Below are 23,130 nucleotides of genomic sequence, written 5' to 3'. Positions count from 1 at the left end.
TGTACACGAATGTATCCTTATACTAATATGTTTTGACCCTATGTTTAGATGTGATGTTATGTCATCTGTTAATCTTAAGAGGATCTATCTTTTTGAGGATGATTTGTTATGTTTCCTGGGCTCCTGCCATTGTAGCTGTATCAAGAAACAGAATAAATGGTTAACATGGAAGCCTGGATATTATTTGAAGTCCCTGCATTAGCAGAAGGAATAAGGCAATCACACCATCAAAGACAGTCCTTTTAAGGAGGACGACAGGAGGTCTCAGTCTAGACCACAAGCTAACATCTCCTCCTGATCCCAAGCAATTAAAAAGTCCTCTTCAAAACCTACATCAAGGAAGTGAGGAGACAGTCCTACATGCACCCATGGGTACCAGGCTCCAGCTCTTTTGGGGGAACTGGAGCGCCAGGACTATAAACAGAGGGTAAAGTTTCAGGGTATGCTGATAGATACAGTAGCAGCGAGTCTTCCCTTCAGACTCGTGTATCAGCAGGTTCAGAAAGGAATTGAAGATTTTCCTGCCAGATTGGCAGTGGCAAGTCATTTTCAGTCACCTGTTGTCTTTAGAAAAGCTGGAATTTATGGGTGGCTTCACCTTTGAATGGGTTTTGGTTTCTGGCAAGGAATCCTCCATTCTATCCAATTCCTCTCTCTTAGGTAGTAAGGAAGATTTAGCTTGGTGGCTTGACAATAGGAACCTCTTAACAGAAATGCTGTATGGCACACCACCTCCTAAGGTACTTCTGTTTTCGAATGCGTTGACCTTGGGATTGGGTCCACACGTGTAACTTAAGGCAGCTTTTTTTTGGCACTTCAGGCGTTTCAGGACTAAGTGATGGTTTTGATGAGTGACAACACTATGGTAATGGCATACATCAACAAGGAGGGAGGGTTAGTTTCCTTCCAGCTTCACGTGTTTGCAATGCAGATGTGCAAGTAGACGGTAGCACACTTAGTAGAGCTGTTAGCCAGGTACAATACATGGACCTGGAAGGTAGTGGCAGACATGCTTAGTCGCTAGGGTCAGGTGACAGGGATGGAGTGGTCCCTGCACCAAGACATAGTGGGAAGTTTGTTCAACCTTTGGGGCCTCCAATATTAGATATGTCACAACCCAGTACTAAAGGAATTTACCAGTGTTTTGTGCAACTGTGCCGGATCCATAGGCAGCAATGGAGGATGCCTCCCAGCACCCACGGGACAATCTAGAGGCCTACGCCTTCCATATGTTATGTCTGATTTGTCAGGTGACCAACAGGGTACTGATCACCCCAAATCTCAAGGTGACCCTGGTGGTTCCCATGTTAAGTTCTATACAGCCCTGCTAGCTTTACTCTCCAGGGTACCGAGAGAGATTCACCCATGGCACAACCTGCTGTGCCAGCTGCATGTAGAGAGGTATCACCAGGTGGTGGAAGGGCTGGCACTTCATGCCTGGAGACTATCCAGCATCTCTTGCAAGTGAGAGACTTTTCTCACTGCACAGAGACATATCCTCTGCATCTGTGCACCAGGGGAAATGGGTTGTATTAGGTGGTTGGTGTCATCGATTGGTTAGCTCTCCATCCAGAGCTACTTTTCATTAGGTAGTGGACTTTCTTGTCTTTGTCGAAAAGAGCTTCTCTATGTTTTGGCCTTAAAGGGATGTAGAGCTGCCTTTGGCAAAGTTCTTGGTTGAAGGGGGGTAGATCTTACGTCCTCTTGGGTGATCTCCATGTTTTTGAGAAGCTTCAAACAGTCTTGCCCACCCCGGGAACTCAAGCCCCCTGAGTGGGATGAGACTTGTCTTAATCTTAAGAAGTCTGACTCGTGCGCTGTATGAGCCTTTACGAGAGTCATCAGGCAGGATCGGACCTTGAAGCCTTTTCTTGTCCTGGCATTGGTAAAGAAAGTAGGCAAGCTTCATGGCCTTTCCTTCAATGTTAAGCACTCGAGGGGAAGGGGATCTGTTACACTCGATTTTGTACTGGAATTCATAGCAAAGACTCAGAATCTGTTGGTCCCTGACTCCAGAGATTCAAGTCTTTTTTGATCCCCTACTTAGAGGACTTTGTTATTAGTGATCAAGATAAGATGCTACTTTGTCCATTTAGGGTGCTGTGGTACTACCTTAAGAGGACTCAGCATCTCAGGCCTGATTGTTGATGACTCTTTGCTAGTACTGGCTTGACCCAAAGAGAAGTCTCTAAGAACACAATCGCCTGTCTTCATGAGACAATTAAGCAGGGGTACTCTTTGTATGACAATGTAGCAAGGAGTATGATCTGGGTGAGAACTCATGAGGTTAGGGGATCAACCCGTCCCTTGCATTCCAGAACCTGTTGGTTCTACATGTATTACGAGGGGGCGGTTGTGGTCCCGCCAAACCACATTCACTTCTTCTCACCGTCAGGACATTGCCCAAATGTCATTGGACACATTTTCCTTGGGCCCTGTGGTGGCTGCTTAATAAGTTGTGTAGCTCACCTGGCTCCCGTAGAGGGACAGGTAGCACCATGCCTAAGATGAACAGTAAGTGAAAGAGAATATGCGAGTGACTGGTTTCCTTCCTTTTCTCTCTCTCTCTCTCTCTCTCTCTCTCTCTCGTAGGGCAGAGAAGTAGGTAGTGAGCTGTCACATGCTGGATGGTCGTGTTATGCAGATGAGTCAAGATAATTTGAGTATCCAGTCTTCCATCTTTTGTAGATGCAGCCCCCCCCCCCCCCCCCCCACTCTCTCTCTCTCTCTCTTCTCTCTCTCTCTCTCTCTCTCTCTAGCAAGGGGAGAGAGGTTGACAATAAATAAAACTTTGTTTTTATTAGCACTTTCACTGTCTCGACATAATGGATTCATCCAAGCCTTTTTGAAATAATGATGCAAGCTCGTTACGTATGTTCAACATGCTCATGCTAAAGGTATGGGGTTCCATCCTCAGCTGTTCGTAATTAAGAAGGGATACCTGGGTTGGTAGAATTTCCACTCAGCTCAGAGATTTACTCAGACACCATCCTCCAATGGGTAAGTCTCCTGTGTAATGACCAAAGGTTTGTGTTTGTGTGGGAACAAATAGCAACTTTTAAAGTTATTTGTACTTTTCCTAACATACAAACCTAAAGGTCTGTACATGTACTGGCCACCTCAGCCACCCCTCATTCTGGTAGCTGGGCTAAAGACAAAGTGGAGTGACAGTTGAATGGCAGTTGCAGGTTGTATTCGCAAGCTAAATACTATGTAAAGACCAGTAGGTTTGTGTTAGGAAAAATACAAATTACTTAAAAATTGTCAATTTTTTTGTTATTAGCTAACTTAAATATTATTGTGGTCAGCTTTAAGTCCAAGTCATTTGTATAGATAATGAAGAGTAAAAGGCCAAGCATAAAACCCTGAGGCACATGACTTGTGACTTTTTGTTGAGAGGATCTATGTATGATAATTTCATTTTTTTATTCCATATGCCTGTATCCATTCTCCTACTTCATCTATGATATACAGACTCATTACTTTTGCCAATTTTATGTTAATTGACACCATCTGGAATTGCAGATTAGTATATGTATCTGTTGCTCTACTTTATTACATGTACTAAATTTGTCACTGAACAAATTTAATAGGATGGTTAAGCATGACATTGAAGTAACAAAGATTACACTACCACTTATGTATTTTCCTCCCCCTCAAAAGTGAAGAGTGCTGAATATGATTGGAAGTGCAAAGAACAGGATGAAAAGAGATTGAACAGTGGCTAATATGAAGATAATGATTGAAAACTACTAAAACATATGAGCAAGAATTTTCATACATTCTGTATCCAGTGCTACAGACTCATGAAGGGTGGTTTGGCTAGTTGGTTTCTACTACTGAGTCCAGCTGGTGCATGCACCAAAATTGTGTACCTGGGGATGTTCAAAATATGATTAATGGGGATGTGGTGAAATAAATTAAGTTTTTTTTATATATGTGCATACTCAAAATAAGTTATTTACATTTTGGAAGCAAAAATCAATTCATGAGGTATCATCCATTTTTTATGATCTTTTATCTTTAATCTTCAGCCAGATCCACTTGTTGAGAACCCTGTCTTCCGTCTGAAAGACACAGTTCAATTAGATCCAGATGTAGCAGCTGTCGTTGTGGGCTTTGATGGTCATTTCAGCTTCCCAAAAATTATGAAAGCTGCTTCTTATCTAGAAAACAAGGACTGTCTTTTCATTGGTACTAACACTGATGAGAGATTTCCCATAGGGAAGAGTGGCTTAGTCTTTCCTGGTCAGTATTACATTTGTTTGTATGTTCATGCAATTTTTAGTTAAGCATTTTTTAATGAAACTAGACATATAATACTTGTAAATGCATAAGATTATATAACATAAATTTCATTCTCAAATATTCTTCTTTCAACACATCACATATTCAGCATAATTACAGGTAGTTAATCACTAATCCGGCATCATTGGGACCAGTAGGGTGCTGGCTAAGTGATCATCATCTATTTACAGTCATACCCCTACATACGAAAGTCCCTATGTATGAAAAATCCAGGTTACGAAGGCAAAGACAAAGATTCTTTGCTTCTGTGTACGAAAATAATTCAGGTTGCGAAAGGGTAAAGTCCGAGATTAGCCTGGGCCGCCGAGAACAATTTTAAAACTCGCGCCCCGCCAACTCAGGAGACTTGCCACCATCCTCCCACTTTCCCATTGGTTCCTGATGCTAGTCACTGCCATAAGATCCTGCTCTCCTATTGGTCAGCATCTGTCCCATAAGGCCTCTATGTAAAGGCGTTCCTTGACCATTTTTTGTGGCATCATTATCGTAAACACCTGGAATTTATTCGTTCACATAGATTTTGTTTGTTAACGTAAATTCGTGTTTCACTTTTGTTGTACTGTAAGTTACTTTATCATGTTGTGTGTGAACATAATTACTACTTACGTTATTAGCCATGGGTCCCAAGAATGTTGCTGAAGTTCACGGAAAGAAGAAGATGCTTTCTATGGAGATGAAGATGGAGATAATCAAGAAGTGTTAATGTTTTCTGCCATTTGTTAGTGTGTTTCGTAAACTTTAGTGTTAATGTTTTCAGCTATTTTTTAACATGTTTCGTAAAGTTAAGTGTTCATGTTTTCTGCCATTTGTCCTCCTCCTCCGTCGCCACTTTCGGACATCGCCTCAACTCAGAAAGGTAAGGGTTCCTCAATTTCTTTACTACATACGTACATACATGTACGTACAGTATTTCTTGTACCCTGTACACTAATACACTTTATTTACAAGTACAGTGGTACCTCGACATACGAAAGGCTCAATTTACGAAAAATTCTAGTTATGAAAGCAAATATGAAGATTCTTTTGGCTCTACATACGAAAATAGTTCAGGATACGAAAGGTTGTTGCTGTAAAGTCCCGAGATTCGCCCGGACCACCAATAACAATTTTAAAACTCGCGCGCCTCCACCTGAGTAGACTCGCCACCATCCTCCCGCTCTCCCATTGGTTCCTAATGCTTGTCACTGCCATAAGATCCTGCTCTCCTATTGGTCAGCATCTCTCCCATCGTGCATCTACATAGCGGCGTTCTTCTTTGGCCACTCGGTAGCAGCATCGTTATCGTAAGCATGCGGAATTAGTTCGTTCTATACGATTTTGTTTATTAAAGTAAATTCGTTAGTGATTTTGTTGTAGTACTACTTTATCGTGTTGTGTGAGAACTTTAGTACATACGTATACTACATAACTTAATTACGTACAGTATGCATATATGTAGTCATGGGTCCCAAGAAAGTTGAAGTTCACGGAAAGAAGAGGATGCTTTCTTTGGATACAAAGATGGAGATAATTAAAAAGTATGAAGCTGGCATGCAATTGAGTGTGATCGCCAAGGAATATGGCCGAAATCCATCGACGATAGGCACCATCCTTAAGCAGAAGGAAGCCATCAAAGCAGCTACACCTTCTAAGGGTATGATTATTTTGTTTAGCAAGAGGAGCCACGTGCACGACGAGAGGGAAAGGCTGCTTCTTGTCTGGAAAAAAGACAAAGAAATTGCTGGCAATACAATAACGGAGACGGCAATCTGCCACAAGGCCAGCGCTATTTTCGGCGATTTGATTGCCCAGTCTGAAGACGTCGTAGGAGAAGGGACATTGACGCCAACCCCAGACTTCAAGGCTTCTCATGGGTGGTTCGAAAAATTCCGTAAACGGACTGGCATCCATTTGGTGGTGCGGCATGGGGAGGCGGCCAGCTCGGACACGAAAGCGGCCGAAGCCTTTATTAACCCTTAAACGCCAAAGCGGTATTTTAAAAATCGTCTCCCGTATGCTGGCGGCGTTCGCAAGTGAGCACCGAAGCGGAAATTTTTTTTTCAAAAAATCACAGCACGCTTAGTTTTCAAGAGTAAGAGTTCATTTTTGGCTCCTTTTTTTGTCATTGCCTGAAGTTTAGTATGCAACCATCAGAAATGAAAAAAATATCATTATCATATATAAATATTGGGATATATGACAGCGCAAAAAAAAATTTCATATATAGTAATTGTATACAAATCGCGCTGTGAGCAAAACGGTTAAAACTAACAAGTTAATATTTTTTTGTTGTATTGTATACTAAATTGAGATCATTTTGGTATATAACACATTGTAAAACGATCAAGGCAACACAGATAAAATATTATCACAAAATGATGCATGAATTTGTAACGCGCGGACATAAAAAAAAGATGTTTTCAAAAATTCACCATAAATCGAAATATTGTGCTAGAGACTTCCCCGTTTGTTGCAAAATGAAGGTAATTGATTGAATATTACTAGACTGTAAGTGTTGTAGCTTACAATTGCAGTTTTCAACCATTTCGGTCTAGTTAAAGTTGACCGAAGGACGAATTTTTTATATTTATCGTTTTTTATATGAAAATATTTCAAAACTGATAAAAGCTACAACCATGGGTTGTTTTTAGTTGTATTCTACATGAAATTGTGCACATTTTCATATATAAAACTTTATTTAACGGCTAATTTAAAATGGTGCAAACATTACGACAATTGGACGAAAAAATTTATGATTTTTTCGGAAGAGTTACCGTGCGGACATAAGGAAAAAGTTTAATTCATAAATTCACCATAAATCGAAATATTGTGTTAGAGACTTCTAGACTTCCAATTTGTTGCAAAATAAAGGTAAATATTAGAATATTACTAGAATGTAATAGTTTTAGCTTACAACTGTGTTTTTTTACCATTTCGGTGGAATCAAAGTTGACCAAAGGTTGAAATTTGGCCACATCGTTATTTATATGAAAATATTTCAAAACTGATAAAAGCTACAACCATGGATTGTTTATTGTTGTATTCTACATGAAATTACGCACATTTTCATATCTAAAACTTTATGTAATGGCTAATTTAAAATGGTGCAAAGATTACAACAATCGGATGAAAAAATTTCTGATTGTTTTCAGGAGTTACCGTGCAGACGAAAGGAAATTTTTTTTTTCATAAATTCACCATAAATCAAAATATTGTGCTAGAGACTTCCAATTTGTTGCAAAATAAAGGTAAATGATTGAATATTACTAGAATGTAAGAGTTTTAGCTTACAATTGCATTTTTTTACCATTTCGGTCGAGTCAAAGTTGACTGAAGGTTGAAATTTTGGCACTTATCGTTATTTATATGAAAATATTTCAAATCTGATAAAAACTACAACCATGGTTTGTTTTTAGTTGTATTCTACATGAAATTGTGCTCATTTTCATATATAAAACTTTATGTAACGACTAATTTAAAATGGTGCAAACATTACGACAATAGGACGAAAAAATGTATGATTTTTTCGGAAGAGTTACAGCGCGGACACAAGGAAAAAGTTTTTTTCATAAATTCACCATAAATCAAAATATTGTGCTAGAGACTTCCAATTTGTTGCAAAATAAAGGTAAATGATTGTATATTACTAGAATATAAGATTTTTAGCTTACAATTGCTTTTTTCGACCATTTCGGTAGAGTCAAAGTTGACCGAAGGTTGAAATTTTGGCACTTATCGTTATTTATATGAAAATATTTCAAAACTTATAATAGCTACAACCATGAGTTGTTTTTGGTTGTATTCTACATAAAATTGCGCACATTTTCATATATAATACTCTATGTAACGGCTAATATAAAATGGTGCAAAACTTATGTCAAAGTGACAAAATGATTTCTGAGATGTGCCGCTGATGCTTTTTAGTGCGAGGAGAAAGAAATTCGCGCTCTCGCGCCTGGGTAACAATTGTAAACAAAACAACGCCTTGATTCGTTAGCTCCCAGCATCCCCCAAGGCACCTGACTCAAAAGTTTTTGCCTAGCAGGCCTACGTATAACTTTTTCCGCAAATTTTTTAAAAAACTTTTTTTTATATTGACGTATATACGTCCAATCGACACCCAACAGACAATTTATATCGACGTTTAATACGTCCAATCAGCGTTAAAGGGTTAAGACGTTCGACGAGATGATGATCAAGGAAGGCTACAGTTCTCAGCAAGTCTTCAACTTGATAAGACTGGCCTTTTTTGGAAAAAAATGCCTCGTCGGACGTATATCACGGAGGAATTACGCTCGCACTTTGTTCAAACGCCAGTGGGGATTGCAAGGTGAAGCCCCTACTTGTGTATCATTCGAAGACTCCTCGAGCCTTCAAGGCCCACAAAGTGCTAAAGGAAAAGCTTCCAGTGATCTAAAGGGCTAATGCGAAAGCCTGGGTAACGAGACTTTTGTTCACCGAGTGGGTAAATCTGTGTTTTGGCTCGACAGTGAAGAAATTCTTGGAAGAGATGCACCTCCCTCTGAAATGTCTGCTGTTGTTGGACAATGCCCCTGCTCACCCTCCTGGCCTCAAGGAAGATATCCTAGCGGAGTATTCTTTTATCAAGGTTCTTTATCTAACACCTAACACCACCCCTCGCCTCCAGCCCATGGACCAGCAATTGATATCGAACTTCAAAAAGCTGTATACGAAACATCTTTTCAAGAGATGTTTCGACATCACCGATAGCACAAACCTCACCTTGCTTGAATTTTGGAAGGAGCATTTCGATGTTGTGATAATACATCCGACTCATCGATCAAGCTTGGCAGGAGGTTTCAAGGCGAACCTTAAATTCTTCGTGGAGAAAACTCTGGCCTGATGCCATATCTGCCCGAGACTTCGAGGGATTCGACGTGGGCAAAGCTGGTGCTGCAGATTCAGGAACAGTTGATGATCCTGAAACTGTTTCGCAACCAGATCTTGACGAGATCGTTGCTCTCGGCAAGTCCATGGGCCTGGTCGTCGACGAGGATGACATCAATGACCTTCTCAAGGAGCACCAAGAGGAGCTTACAACGGATGACCTGAAGGAGTTGGAGGCCATGCAACATAACGTCGTTCAAGAAGAGTTCTCAGCGCCTCAGTGGCATGGTTGGTTTGGTGTTTGCTTCTCACCTCGGTGGTCGCGGGTTCGATTCTCGGCCATTCCATCGAGGAGTAAGAGATGTGTATTTCTGGTGATAGAAGTTCACTCTCGATGTGGTTCGGAAGTCACGTAAAGCCGTTGGTCCTGTTGCTGAATAACCACTGGTTCCATGCAACGTAAAAACACCATACAAACAAAACAAACAAACAAATAAGAGTTCTCTAGCAGCGGCGAGGAGGAGAACGACGACCCTATGACAACGGCAGAAATGAAGGATGCTCTAGCTGCTTTTCATAAGGTGCAATCATTTGTAGTAAAGAGATACCCCGAAAAGGCTTACACAGGTCGTATGCTTGTGCAGTTCGAAGACGTTTGCCAGAGTCGTTTCAGGAACATTGTGAAAAGTAGGCAGAAGCAATCTTCCTTGGATAGTTATTTTTTAAGGAGGCCTTTAGTAAGAGTAAGCAAAGCAAAAAGGAAGATCCAATTGTTACTATGAAAAAACAGAAAGTTGAAAGTAGTGAAGAAATTGAAATTTTGTTTAAAAAAAAAAAAAAATTAATTTTAAGTTTTTTGTAAAGTTAAGTGTTACGGTTTTGTTAATGTGTTTCGTAAAGTTTAGCCTATGTTTCCTGACATTTTTAATGTGTTTCGTAAAGTTAAGTGTACGTACTACGTAACAAATTTTCTGCCGTTTTTCCTCTTCCTCTGTCGCCACTTTCGGAGATAGCCTCACTTGAATGGTAAGGTTCCACGTTTTACTACATACGTACGTATGTACGTACAGTATTTCTTGTATACCATGTACGTACACTAATACACTTTATTTACAGGTACATATTAGTAGTATGTATTAAGTTAGGTATTGAATGGTCCAAATTGTTGTATGTCATTGTTTATTGGTCAATTTAGTTTTATTATAAAATTTACTGGGGTGTTTTTGTAGGGCTTGGAACGAATTAGGCAATTTACATGTACAATGCGGTTCAAGATATGAAAAGGTTAGGTTACGAAGGCCGCCTCGGAATGGATTGATTTCGTATGTCGAGGTACCATGTACAGTCATGGTTAGGTTATTGAATGGTCCAAATTGTTGTATTTCATTGTTTATTGGTTAATTTAGCTTTATTATAAAATTTACTTTGGTGTTTATGTAGGGCTTGGAACGAATTAGGCAATTTACATGTAAAATGTAGTTCTAGATACAAAAAAATCAGGTTATGAAGGCTGCTTTGGAACAGATTAATTTTGTAACCTGAGGCACTACTGTATTTAAAAATATTTAAAAATTATTTGTAGGGAAAAATGTATGATTCTGTGCATGAAATACAAAATTGTGAGAGTACAGTGGGCCTCCATATTCACATTCTCCAGATTCGCAGTTGCTCTCAGGAACATATCCACCCATTATTCGCGGGAAATTCGTGTACATATTCGCGGTATTTTTCTGAGAAATAACCACAAATTCCTGTTTTTATATACATATAATTTCATCATAAAATGCACTTTTTGAGATAAAAGCTATTAAAAAAATCAAGCTATAAACATCTTTAGTGGGTTTTTCTTGAGTTTTTACCAACAAAATAGGCTATTTGCGGGGGTCTGGTACTCATCCTCCACGAATACGGGGAACCACTGTATACAGGAATAAAATATGAACTGTATAAATTTATCATAAATAAACAATGGGTGACACCATGGTTTTGATTACATCCACTCATTGCAAATGGATGACAGGCTAACTGCCGAGGTATTGTAAGTAAATTTTGTAAATTTGTGATAACAGATAACAGACAGGTAATTTGGCTCGTTTTCAATATTTTATCATTGGTAACACAATTTTACTATAATAATTAGGTTTTTTCAATGTTTTATTATTAGCATCAATTTTTGTGCCTACCCAGTGTGCTCGCTGTAGGAAAGGCCTACTTAGCCTAGCCCACGGCACTCTGTCTCCCACCCGTTATACAGCTGCATTAGACACAGGGCAGTTTTTTGATACTATGTATTAAATATGAAAAAAAAGTGCATCTAATACGCTGGCAAATATGGTAATTGCCATGTAAGTGGAAATGAAATGGATTAAATAAGGGATTTTGACGAAGGAAAAATCTATTTCTGGGTGATTGGCTCGTGTCGCCCTATGAAAGTATCCTTAATATCATTCTTTCTAGGTAAAATTAGCCTAAAATTACCAGAGAAAAACAAAATTAAGAAAATGTCAGTAAAACTGACTCGCTCACTCTTAAAAAGAAGTGTCGGTATGATAAAGGGGCGAGTGTGGAACACTACCACGAGCCAAACACCAATTAGAACTTCCTGTCAGAATCCCCCCAAGAGAGAGCTGATACCAACGGGCGATGCAGCCTCTACTACTACTACTAGAGGACGCCACGGACAGCAGCGCCCCTAGCGGACATCCTTAAATTTTAGCGCTTCATACAAGACGCATTTTTCCTTGTGTTGTGCTTTATCAGGATTTATCTTTATTTTCGAAGATGGAACGCTCTGCAATTGCCACGGCTAAGTTAAGTAACTCATAAGTAATATTTTACCACCTTTTTATCTTCCGGGTACCAGTATTTTCCTCTTAATACGTCATATACGGTTCCCCGGTTGTCTCGTGGCTGCCATGCCGCCTCGTAAGAATTCCCGGTCCTCCATACTGGGACTTCTTATACTTATGAGCTTACGTTATCACATTCATTGTTTTACATCGAGTTTTAGCTAGTTCAGCCCTCCTACCATTCTCTTAGCTTGGTATTTAGGGCTATTATTTTTATTTTCCGGCCCAGCATCCCGGCTCTTGCTCTACATCGGCTATCGCTGGCTCCGAGTAGGCTCCTGTTACCTAGAAAGAATGATATTAAGGATACTTTCATAGGCCGACACGAGCTGAGCCCAGAAAAAGTTTTGTGTATCCCTAATATTGTGAGTTTAATTTTTGCTGGTAGTGTTTTACACATGAAACAGTCATTCTCATTCATCAGCTGATGACCCTTCTCCCCTCACCCTTCAGCTCCTTTTGAAAACATCTAATATTATGTACAGACAGTCCCCCAGTTATCGGTGGGGGTTCCATTCCCGACGGCATGATGATAACTGAAAATCAGCGATAATAGTGCCAATCCCTGGTTATCAGCGCATAAAACTGGGGATCGCACATATCGGCACCGAAAATCCAGGTATCGTCGTTAGACAAGTGCCATAAAATTGGATCACCAATGACCGGGGACTGCCTGTACACTCAACAAGAAAAGTGAAGATATAGTTTTCATTAGCTTTTGTTCATCGAATTTCCCATTTCTTTTTACTGAAAAAACATATCGCTAAATTTACTCTAGAATATGAAAATACACTGCAAATTATATCATATAAGTTAAAACTGCAAAACAAAACCGTTCAGATACTTAACAACATGATATATGACCGAAGTAATTGGAATTTTTCAGATGGATTCGTTCATAGAGATTTGGTAGATAGAGTGTGAACTTCTGATTGTGGTACTATGTATCACGCCGACAATATTTACTCGTTTTCCTACATGAACAGGGATATTATTGCATCATCATAAGTGGTGAATGCAATTATTTTAGTTTCTACGAACTCATGTTTGTATTCCAACGCGATTAAAGTTAGCTGACGTCAATGGCAGTCAACGTTGCGACGGCTAAGGTAGGTTGAGCAAATCTAGTTGCATCCGCAAGAACGTTTTCTATGATGTGAGGGGGAGCCCTAGAACTTCGAACGGGAAAGCGCAAGTCACTGGATACTGGCTTACGTAACGGATTTCACACTTTGATTACTTTGACGTTGACATGGATCGAATGCTAGTTGCTGTTTACAAAGACACTGTCTTTGAACATAAATCTTTATCAAGGTTAAAGTAGCATGTCAGCTCAAAGATTTTCTGGCTATATGCTCCCATTTACAAAGCAGTTCGTAGTAGCCTAAAGCCCTACACGACTGCATTTCTTTGCCATGAGGCTGAAAGATCTCCCAACACAGCATTTTTTGCACGATATAAAACTTATATGCCTGTGCAATACATATTGAGTTATTTGTGGTTATAAATATTTTTACTTAACAGCTTGTCTTCATGAATGATACCCGATTTTCAAAAGTACAGACTATATCAAGAGAGCAAGAATGACCGCAGCCTGTGTCTAAAATTTTCCATGTCTTTTTACAATCTTTGAATGTTGCAGCAACTGTCGAATGAAATCATAGGGTATGAATTTCTTAGAGAATGAACTTGAATATTATGATCCTTCAAATATTATCTAGCATAGTGCAGCATGATCTTGGCAGTCAAATCAACCTGTTTCCCAGGTATCTATGCACCGATTCACCGCTCTTTCTTCTGCCTTTCCCCCGTCACAAGTCTGTCACCAGTGCTATAATTCTCTCTCTCTCTCCACTTTTAAAACATACTTTAAAAATATATATTACCACTCACTCTCACTTTAAAAATATATATTACCACTCACTCTCCCAAAGAAAATATAATGAAATTAAGTAGTTATAAATAGGCCTGAGCTTTCAAGTAAATATAATGAATTAAGTATCTCTATAGATAGGCCTATTGCTGTGCTCTCTCTCTCTCTTCTCATCTCTCTCTCTCGTCTCTCTCCTCTTCTCTCTCTCCACTTTTGAAACATGAAAAAAAATATTATCACTTAATCTCTCAAAGTAAATATAAAGAATTAAATATCTATCGATAGGCCTACGGTTGCATGCTCTCTCTCTCTATCATCATAATATTTCATTCTTTACTGTATTGTTCCTCACAATTTCCACAAGTACTGCCCAAATTTTAAAACATTTTCTCTCATTGTTTAAGATCCTTCTTCAATTACACATGAATTTTACGTCACTTTAGTGTCAAACATTACTTATAAATAAGGTTTCGCGGCAGGTTTTAAAAAAGGATGATCGATATTCTACCTTGAACCGACGTTTATCTAACATTAACGATAATATAGAGCCTGTTTCTACATTCAAGTATAAATGATTATAGGACCTCTACAGAATCTTTGTGGTGTAAAGTTAATGAAAATCTAGAAAGCAACAAACACTATGATTTTGAAGCTCCACCCCCCTTTCTAGAATATATGTCCAAAGATTTAAAAAAAAACTATATCGTAACTTTCCGTGCCGAGTTTACACCAAGTTGCACAGAGGAAAATAATTTTTTTATTAATTAAAGAAAATTTTTTATACTACTGAATTTGGTTGCATTCCAGCAACTAACTCTCTCTTTCTTTCACTGCAGACACATTTTTTTTTATAAATTAGTTTATCATAAGAAAATGCTTTAGAGTTATTGTATTTTTAACCGATTTCATTTGTAGTTAAAGCAGTAACTAGGAGTTTTTATTTATTTATTATTTTACACTAGCTGATCTTGCTGGTTATGATTACATAGTATTGAGAATGGTATATTTTTTTTGCACACCTTTCTCTCTCTCTCTCTCTCTCTCTCTCTCTCTCTCTCTCTCTCTCTCTCTCTCTCTCTCTCTCTCATTTATGCTCCTTTCTTAAAATTAACTATTAGAAGTTAAGAGAAAATGTTTTTAATCAAAATAAAGTTATTTAACAGTTATTGACTTTAGGTGCATTTTAACAACCAGCAACAAAATTCTTTTTTTTTTTTTTCTTAGTAAATTTCCATTGTTTTCTGGCAACCAATGTTGCTGGTTACCATTATACAAGTATATAAAAAAATATGTAAGTATCCCCCTGCCTCTCATTATATAGTACAGTCGACCCCCACTATTCGCGGACTCCGGATTTGGGGATTTCTCTATGGACTGTATACCATCCCATTATTTGTGGGAAAGTTGTGTATTTGCGGTATTTTCTTATGAGAAATGTCCACAAATTATTGAATTTTCAAATTAATTTCAAGATTAAATGCATTTTTTGTGGTAAGACTATTAAAAACCAGTTATAAGCATTGTTAGTGGGTTTTTCTTGAGTTTGAACTAACAAAATAGGTAGTTTTAAGCTTCATTATAGGGGTTCTAAGTTTTTGTGGATTCTAGCTATTTGGGGGTCCACTGTAGATACATTTTTTTTTTATAATTAGCTAGAAGTCAGAAGAAAATGCTTGTAAATTTATCCTAATTTTTTTGGGTTGATCTTGAATACATTTTAAGTCAACAATTGGAAGTTCCGTCTTTTTCTTTTACTTCCATTGTTTTCACTCAGCTGATCTTGTTGATGACTGCTATCAAGTGCTATTAAGAATGTGCACTCCTCTCACACAATTACACTTACACATAACCAAAACCACTTCACTAGAACTTGATCTAGTTCACAACTTTTATTATTATTCACTGTTTTCTTCTTACACATGTTTCTTTGAATAACTGTTGGAAAAGAAACTAAGATATTTTTCTTTATGTCATAATTCATGCAAGCTTCTCACAGAAATACTGCTGTCAGAAGTTTAACCTTATTTTTAACAGACAACATAAGGTGTTTGAGCGTCACACGAGAAGTATTTCCCTTCTTAATTGAAGCCCTGGCGTGGGATAACAGCGAGATTGTAACAAATGAAGAGAAGCTAATGGGGATGGTTTGTGTGTGTTTACAATAGCATCAAAATTGTTTATGTAGCAATGATGCCAACAGTGTTTATGCAATGATGATGCCACCAGTATTTATACAGCAGCCGCAAACATTAATGACACTGGTTGGTGCAATGACCCAGGAAATCTAAAAATTTCACTGACAGGAATTAGTGTTGAGTTTAGTGATTAACTATCTATAAATCATTGTCTAACTTAAGTATTAAACCATTATTATATGTATACTGTACTGAAATGCATTAAATATCTTCACTGAATTATCACATGGAGCTATTATGCAATGCATACCTGATAATGTCAGTTGGGAAAATCCTCACTATTAAGTGCATTTATTACTCCAGGAAGGAAACTTACGTTACATCTTTTAGTGAGGGTATCAGGCACACTATGCATCTGGCAAAGTACTGCACAATGTCATTCACTTTACTGTATCAAGATCAGGCCAAATTTAATTGATTTTTACTTTATTTTTGTGAATAAATTAGAATGTAATGCAGTACTTGTTCATCCATAAAAGCCACAATTTCCAGTGATGTCAAGGTAACTAGTATTTAGGGGAAATAGCTGTACTTTACATGAACCAAGTTCCCAAGATGCAATACCAGACAATGTGTAAGCTTTATTTTTTTTTACTTATGCCTAAATGCCCTGTTAAAGAGAGAAAACTGGTTGCTAAATTGCTGCTGAAAAGTAGTAAAATAATGGGTGAAACCACCCCAACTTAATAAACCATGATTCTCACTTGTTAAATTCTCTTACTTCTAAATTAAATTCAATTTCAAGAGGAAGTTGTGTGTATGATAACTTTCCTGTGCCCATTTAGTACATTTTTACATCTCTAAACATACGATCTGACCCAATGAATCATTAGATTTTTGTAAACAAAAGTGGTTTGATCAGTTGCCGCCAGTTGGCATTGTTCCTATGGCCATTTGGTGAGGAAAATGGTAAGAACCACAATTTGAACTTGAAAAGATTATTGAAAATTATTATGAAAGAGGCATCTGTGTTACAAGCTTAAAATCCTGCCAAGATTTTTAATGATAGGCTAACCCTTGAAGTGTCATAGTTGTGTCATTAGTTAACTACCTTCACAACTACCGACAAACTATCAACACTCAACAAAACATCTGTAATAATGGTAAAATCCATAGTTCATTCAAGTGAATCACTAGCAATACAACTTTAGATACTGTAAACAAAACAACTGTAATTACAGCAATTAACATGGATAATTACCATAATTAGACGTTAGGATGAGTGATCTCTCACTTTGTTACAGGTTTGCGATCTCTATTTATAATTCTAAAATCCGAAAAGTTCTATGGACCTAAATATTTTCTGGAGAAAATGATCATTTGAAAAAGTTAAACGTATATTACAGAATATAATTATGTATTGTCACTGTATGCCATTTGGATTTGATATTGTTTACATTCTCAAAATCTTGGCTAATTGAGTACCATCGATATCTTCCTTGCCATTACGTACTTGGCTGGTAGAAGACGTAATTTAGAGATACTTTTTCTTGTAAATGATTGTATAAGCATGAAGTGTGATTTTGCCAGTTCTGAACATCAATTTTGCCTGCTCTATTGTTATTTATTTATTTTTTTTACAGTGACAGCAAATAACATCGGCAATCAGCTGTTTCTCGATTTGCTTGTTTATGTCGGTACAGGTTTACAATCGGTTCATCTGTAATTAAAAAACCCGGAATAATATTTGTGTACTATTGAGAATAATGATCATGTTAAGAAAACCTTTGTTTTACTTTATCTAATCATGTTGCAAGTACGTATTATTACAGTATTATTGAATTATAATATGAAAATAGAGATCTGCCATTTGCATTCTGGTTTTGTTTACATTTGTAAAATAATCAGCTGATTTCATTTTACTGATATGATTACTGTCTGTTAGGTAAATGCTTCGGACGTGGAACTTAATTTGCAAAAGAAAGCTGGGTTTATGAATTGCAGTTACAGGCAGTCCCCGGATTATGATGGGGGTTCCGTTCTTGAGACGCGACGTAAGCCGAAAATCGTTGTAAGCCGGAACATCGTCAAAAATCCTAAGAAAACCTTACTTTTAATGCTTTGGGTATATTGAAAACTATGTAAACTGCATTCTTATGGCATTTTTCATCAAAAAACCTTCAAATATTGATTATTTTGCATTTTTGGTGTCATATTTCATCTGTCAGATGAGCGTTGTAGGCGTCATAACCCTGGAACATGCGTCGTAACCCTGGAAATAATGTCTGATGAATATAATTGAAAAGCGAAGTAACCTCGGAACGTAGTAAGCCGAGACCATCGTAAGCCGAGACCGTCGTAACCCGGGGACTGCCTTACTTTATTTATACACGAGTAAATTAAATGAAGTATACTGCATATGTTGTTGTCAGTTTCAGACACTGCTTTTCCCTGCCAAAATATTTTGCGGTCTGCTCATTATTCATAATTCCCAGTTGTGCTCGACTTAAAATGATTTTAATTTGTAATTCCCAGTTTTGCTTGACTTACGAGCCTTGTTGTTTACTAGGGGGCAATATTTTCTCGGTAGTATTTTATAATCAAATTTAAGGGTTTTGCAATCAATAGTTCTCCAGTTATCCTTAATATTGGGATTCTTTTCAGTTTTAAAGGAATACATTTATGAGGATGTACTTGTTACGGACTCCGAGATCTCAAGAGACAATGTTACGGTGTCGAAATATCCTGGTTAAAGGTCGACACAATGTTACGGCCTCTGAGAGAGGTCCGCTTCAGGTTCGATATGAAATAATAAAAAAAAATTATATATCAACACAAACAGTTGAAACTGGGGATACGAATATAGAAAGAAACACTAACACAACAAAGGTTTATTTACAAGTTTACTAACAAAGGTAAATGCAGAATGGTATCTCCTATTTAGATAAAAAGATAGAATCTTACTCTGCATGAACTGGGGGAACAGCGAGGCAATTAAAATACTTGCTAATTGATTTGGCAATTCGACGCGCTGGCTTCATAAAAGTAGATCGGCGATTGAGGACGTCCTCTTGACTCCGAATTGCAGAAACTAATCTTCTTGTAAGGCAGGAATTCCCCAACACCTGTAACAGGACCTTTTCTTCTCTGAAGTCTGCTCGACGTCAAGATAACACGGTAGACCACACCTGAAGACGACTAGACCAATATCCAACCAACTCTCGAACAACTCTTCCTTTTGATTGATACTTCGTCGGTTCCTTCATCTCTAGTCTCTCTCTGACGATCACTGCTGCTGATCTCTCACTGATAATCTGATCTGTGGCTCTGTGACTAACTGGTGATCTCTCTCTTTTACGATCTCTCTCTTCTACGATCACTGCTCTCCAAAGTTCGTTCGTCGTATTTATACGGCACTCTGGGGGCGGAGCCTACAGCGAACGTCACCGACTCAAGGGATTTCTGGGCTCAGCTCGTGTCGCTGCGCGAAATATCCTTTAATCTATTATTTCTAGGGTAAATGTACTAACACATACCAGAGAATAAATAAAATAAAGAAAAAGGTCAGTATAACTGACTCGCTCACCCTCCAAGAGGATGTCGGTATGAACACTAGGCGAGTGAGACCACTACCACGAGCCAAATGCCAATAGAAATCTCCCACTACAAAAACCCTCCATGAGGGGAGCCGACCCACAGAGTGAGCAGCTCGTACTACTACTACTCCATCCCATGCTGCCGACTGCTGCGCCTCTAGTGGCCATCCTTTTCAGTTAGCGCACACGAGTCACACGTGCTATTTTTCTCTCTGTGTTTTTTGTGCCCTTTCGTTGGATTTATCTATAATGGAGCGTGCAGCTATCGCAGCAGCTAAGTTAAGTACTCAGTATTTATGGTTAGTTGGTTTTTTCCGGCCCTGAGTCAGTATTTGCCGTTTTTTAGGTATAAATACGAACTCTGGGTCGGAAGCATGGCAGCATGGTTCTGCCTCGTGGTGGGTTCGTTCTTGGTCTCCCATACCTAGAACATCCCCCTTGTCTGTGTACGTTCTATATTTATTATCCGTTTTACTTAGGGTACTGTCTACTCAGGTTTGTCATGCATGCATGTCTTTTACCTTATGTAGACTTCTTCCTTCCAGACCCTAGTCCCGGCTCTTAGTATCGGCCTCTGACTAGCTTTGAGTGGTAGACTTTCCTTCGGGTTAGTCGTACACTCCTGGAATTTTTTCTCCTACTATATTGTTTTCTTTCTTTTAATTTTATTTTTTGTACCATGTATTTTGTTATGGTTAGGTCTTCTGTCCTTTAGCCTGTAAGTGATATTCTTTAAGATACTCATGTGTCTTCCCACTTACAGGCCACCAACTGTGAGCATCCGGGATGCGCCGCCACACTTCAGGACCCATGTGGACACGAAGTTTGCCGGTCCCATGCTCCATGCGCGACTCTGCACGGGGACATCCAGGTCTGGTACCATGAGACGTGTACCATATGTTATGATCTGGTGAGCCAGCTTTTAGATGGGGTAAGTATTCCATCTCCGTAGATGCTCCGCTTCTGTTTTATGCTTAAGTTTTCATCATTCACTTTAACTTAAGGCATCTAAGTTTAAGTTATACTTTAAGTTTTTAGTTTTAAGTGATTCTTAAATCTAATCTACGCCCTCTCTTCCAGGCGCCGGCAGTGAGGGATACCGCACTGGCAACCCTGCGGGCCTGGGTCGGCGGTTTTGGGAAGAACGCCGCCAAGGGTATGCCCTACATCTTAGAGAAGCGGTTGGCACTGTTAATCTTCCCCGGAGGCAAGGCGACAGGATACGTCGACCCAGTAGAGGCGGCCCCGACTATCGCCTTCATCCAACAACAGCTGGCTGCCTCATTAACTGACCAGACCAGGATATCTCCACTTAGCCGTCGCGACTTTAGATATTAATGGTGGAACCTATGGTAGGTGTAGACGACCTGTTGGTCGAGGTTAAGTAGGGTGGACACCCAAGGGTCACCCTTGGGCGTAACTGTTTCTTCTACTCCTGCAACCTCTCCATCCTTCCAAGGCTTTACAGGTGATGAATTGTATACTCCTCCTGACGCTTCGGTTAGACCTAAAGTCAAGGGTCAAGCAGTGAAATCCTTGTCTAAGACGTCGTCGTCGTCTAAGAAGACGACTTCGGCTTCAATCCTCCTCTCGTAAGTCTCCGGCTGGAAATCCCGGAGCAGACAGGTCTAAAGCTTCTAGCTCCGGCTCTAAGTCCTCGAGGAGTAAATCCTCCAGAGAGAGATCTCGCACCCCGGCAGAGTCACCAGTTCCGCTACCCTTGGTTCCGATTCAGAGCCACCCCTCCACCTCCGCAGCAGCTCCGGCCTTGGACTCCAATGCTGGCCTGTTGCAACAGGTTGTGGGCGACCTGGTTGGGTCCCTAAAGAGTAGCATGGAACAAATGATCTCTCGTTTGTCGGATAGGATTACGTCCCAGGACTCCATTATAGCCGGACCTGAGAGAAGCCCCTCTAGCCTCTCCCCCACTTTCCAATACGAGTGGAACTCAGCTTCCTCCGTATGACTCGCTACCTCCATTCTCGATGAACAATCCATGGAGAGTAGCGTCATACGCCCCCTTCCAAGACGGTCTCATTTCTATACCGGAATTTGGAACTCAAAGGATAGAGGACTTCGAGTTCTACCCGGAAGACCTCCAGCCTCCGTTCATAGGCTACGCAAGGCTTACAGCGTCAGCCATGGTGCGGGATGATAGGGTACCAAAGGAGACAGTCCTCTATTCACGAGACCAGGCTCAGAGAGAATGGCTCAGGTGTTTAGAGGACATGGATTGTTCTAATACCAAGATACAACCTTTTAAGAGTCCCTTTACCATTTTCACAATGGATGAGAGTACCCCGCTCCCGTTCCTGACAAAGATCGCGAGGTCTACCATCCCAGCGGCCCAAAAGGGGGAACCCATGCCTCAATTGAAGGAAGCAGATCCCACATCTCCGTTGCTTCCCTCAGCCGGAGAATTGTGGGAAGACTTGCCGAACACCTTCTCAGCTGGCAACTCAAACCGGACTGTGCTATGGATCAGTTTGGTGAAAAGCTACCCAGGCTCCCAGATAGCCTTATTCAGGCTGAATTTGACGCGAAATCGCGATTAGCCAGGTCAATTCACTCTATGGCTATGTCCGAGGTAGCGACCATAGCCTATGGCTCAGAACCGCTTTTTAAACTCATGACCAAATCCCTGACTCAAACGGTACAGTCGGATATGTTTGAGTTTGCCACTGCTAGAACGAATTGTAGGAAGCATGTCCTACAAGAGGCAACCATTCGACATGAGCCGAATAGGTTACTCTCGTCTAACATCTGGGGAGCAGATCTCTTCCCAGAAGCTATGGTGAAGGAAGTCCAGTCAGAGGCTACGAGGCTGAACCAGAGCCTTAAGGACCGTTGGGGCCTTACGGCTAAGAGGAGGCAAGACTTAACGCCTAAAGGTAAGGGACAGAGGAAACCTAGGCGTTTCCATCCTTACCAGAAAAAGCAGCCACCGCTTTTCTCGGCAAGTTCCAGCGGTGCCCTTAGTGCAAACAGCCCAACCTTCCACTTCTAAAGCTCAATCACAACCAATTTATGTGATATCCCCTCAGCCTCAGCCCTCCACCTCTTACGCCATCTCTCCGGCTTACAATCAAGCCTTCGAGAGTCAAGCTTCACAGAAGTATGACCGCTCTGGGTAAGGGAGGCAGAGGTAAGCGTTCCTTTCGTGGGAGAGGATCGGGAGGCCCCTTTAATAGGGAAAGCACTTCAGAGGAGGCCGAGGCGGTTTCCAGAACCAATGAAGAACTTCAGGTAGGAGGGAGGCTGTTTCACTTTCGCCACCGGTGGAACTTCAGCGAATGGGCTCAGAGCATAGTGTCAAAAGGCCTGGGTTGGAGCTGGTTGACGAACCCACCTCCATCCAGACCTTTCCGTCAACTTCCTTCCAAGGAATTGACAGAGTACGCAGAGGACCTCCTTCAGAAAGGAGCTATAGCGAGAGTCAAGAGATTAAAATTTCAAGGTCGCTTGTTCAGCGTGCCAAAGAAGGCTCACAAAAAAGAAGGGTAATCTTAGACTTGTCCCGCTTAAACTTAGCCATCCGCTGC

The 23,130-nt window shown here is 39.8% G+C and overlaps 1 protein-coding gene across 2 annotated transcripts in view; it reads left to right on the top strand.

The window, feature by feature from the left end:
• Positions 1–23,130, top strand: part of LOC135226460 (glycerol-3-phosphate phosphatase-like) — a 182,075-nt gene that overhangs the window by 144,892 nt on the left and 14,053 nt on the right. For both annotated transcript variants that reach the window (XM_064266055.1, XM_064266053.1), the window contains one exon: positions 4,035–4,248. In XM_064266055.1, the coding sequence (XP_064122125.1) occupies positions 4,035–4,248 (214 nt within the window). The remainder of the gene's footprint in view (positions 1–4,034; positions 4,249–23,130) is intronic.

The sequence above is a fragment of the Macrobrachium nipponense genome, chromosome 14 (genome assembly GCF_015104395.2).
Source record: "Macrobrachium nipponense isolate FS-2020 chromosome 14, ASM1510439v2, whole genome shotgun sequence".
Classification (NCBI taxonomy): Eukaryota; Metazoa; Arthropoda; class Malacostraca; order Decapoda; family Palaemonidae; genus Macrobrachium; species Macrobrachium nipponense.
The sequence above is the reverse complement of the archived record's forward strand: the minus strand, read 5'-3'. Positions and strand labels throughout refer to the sequence as shown.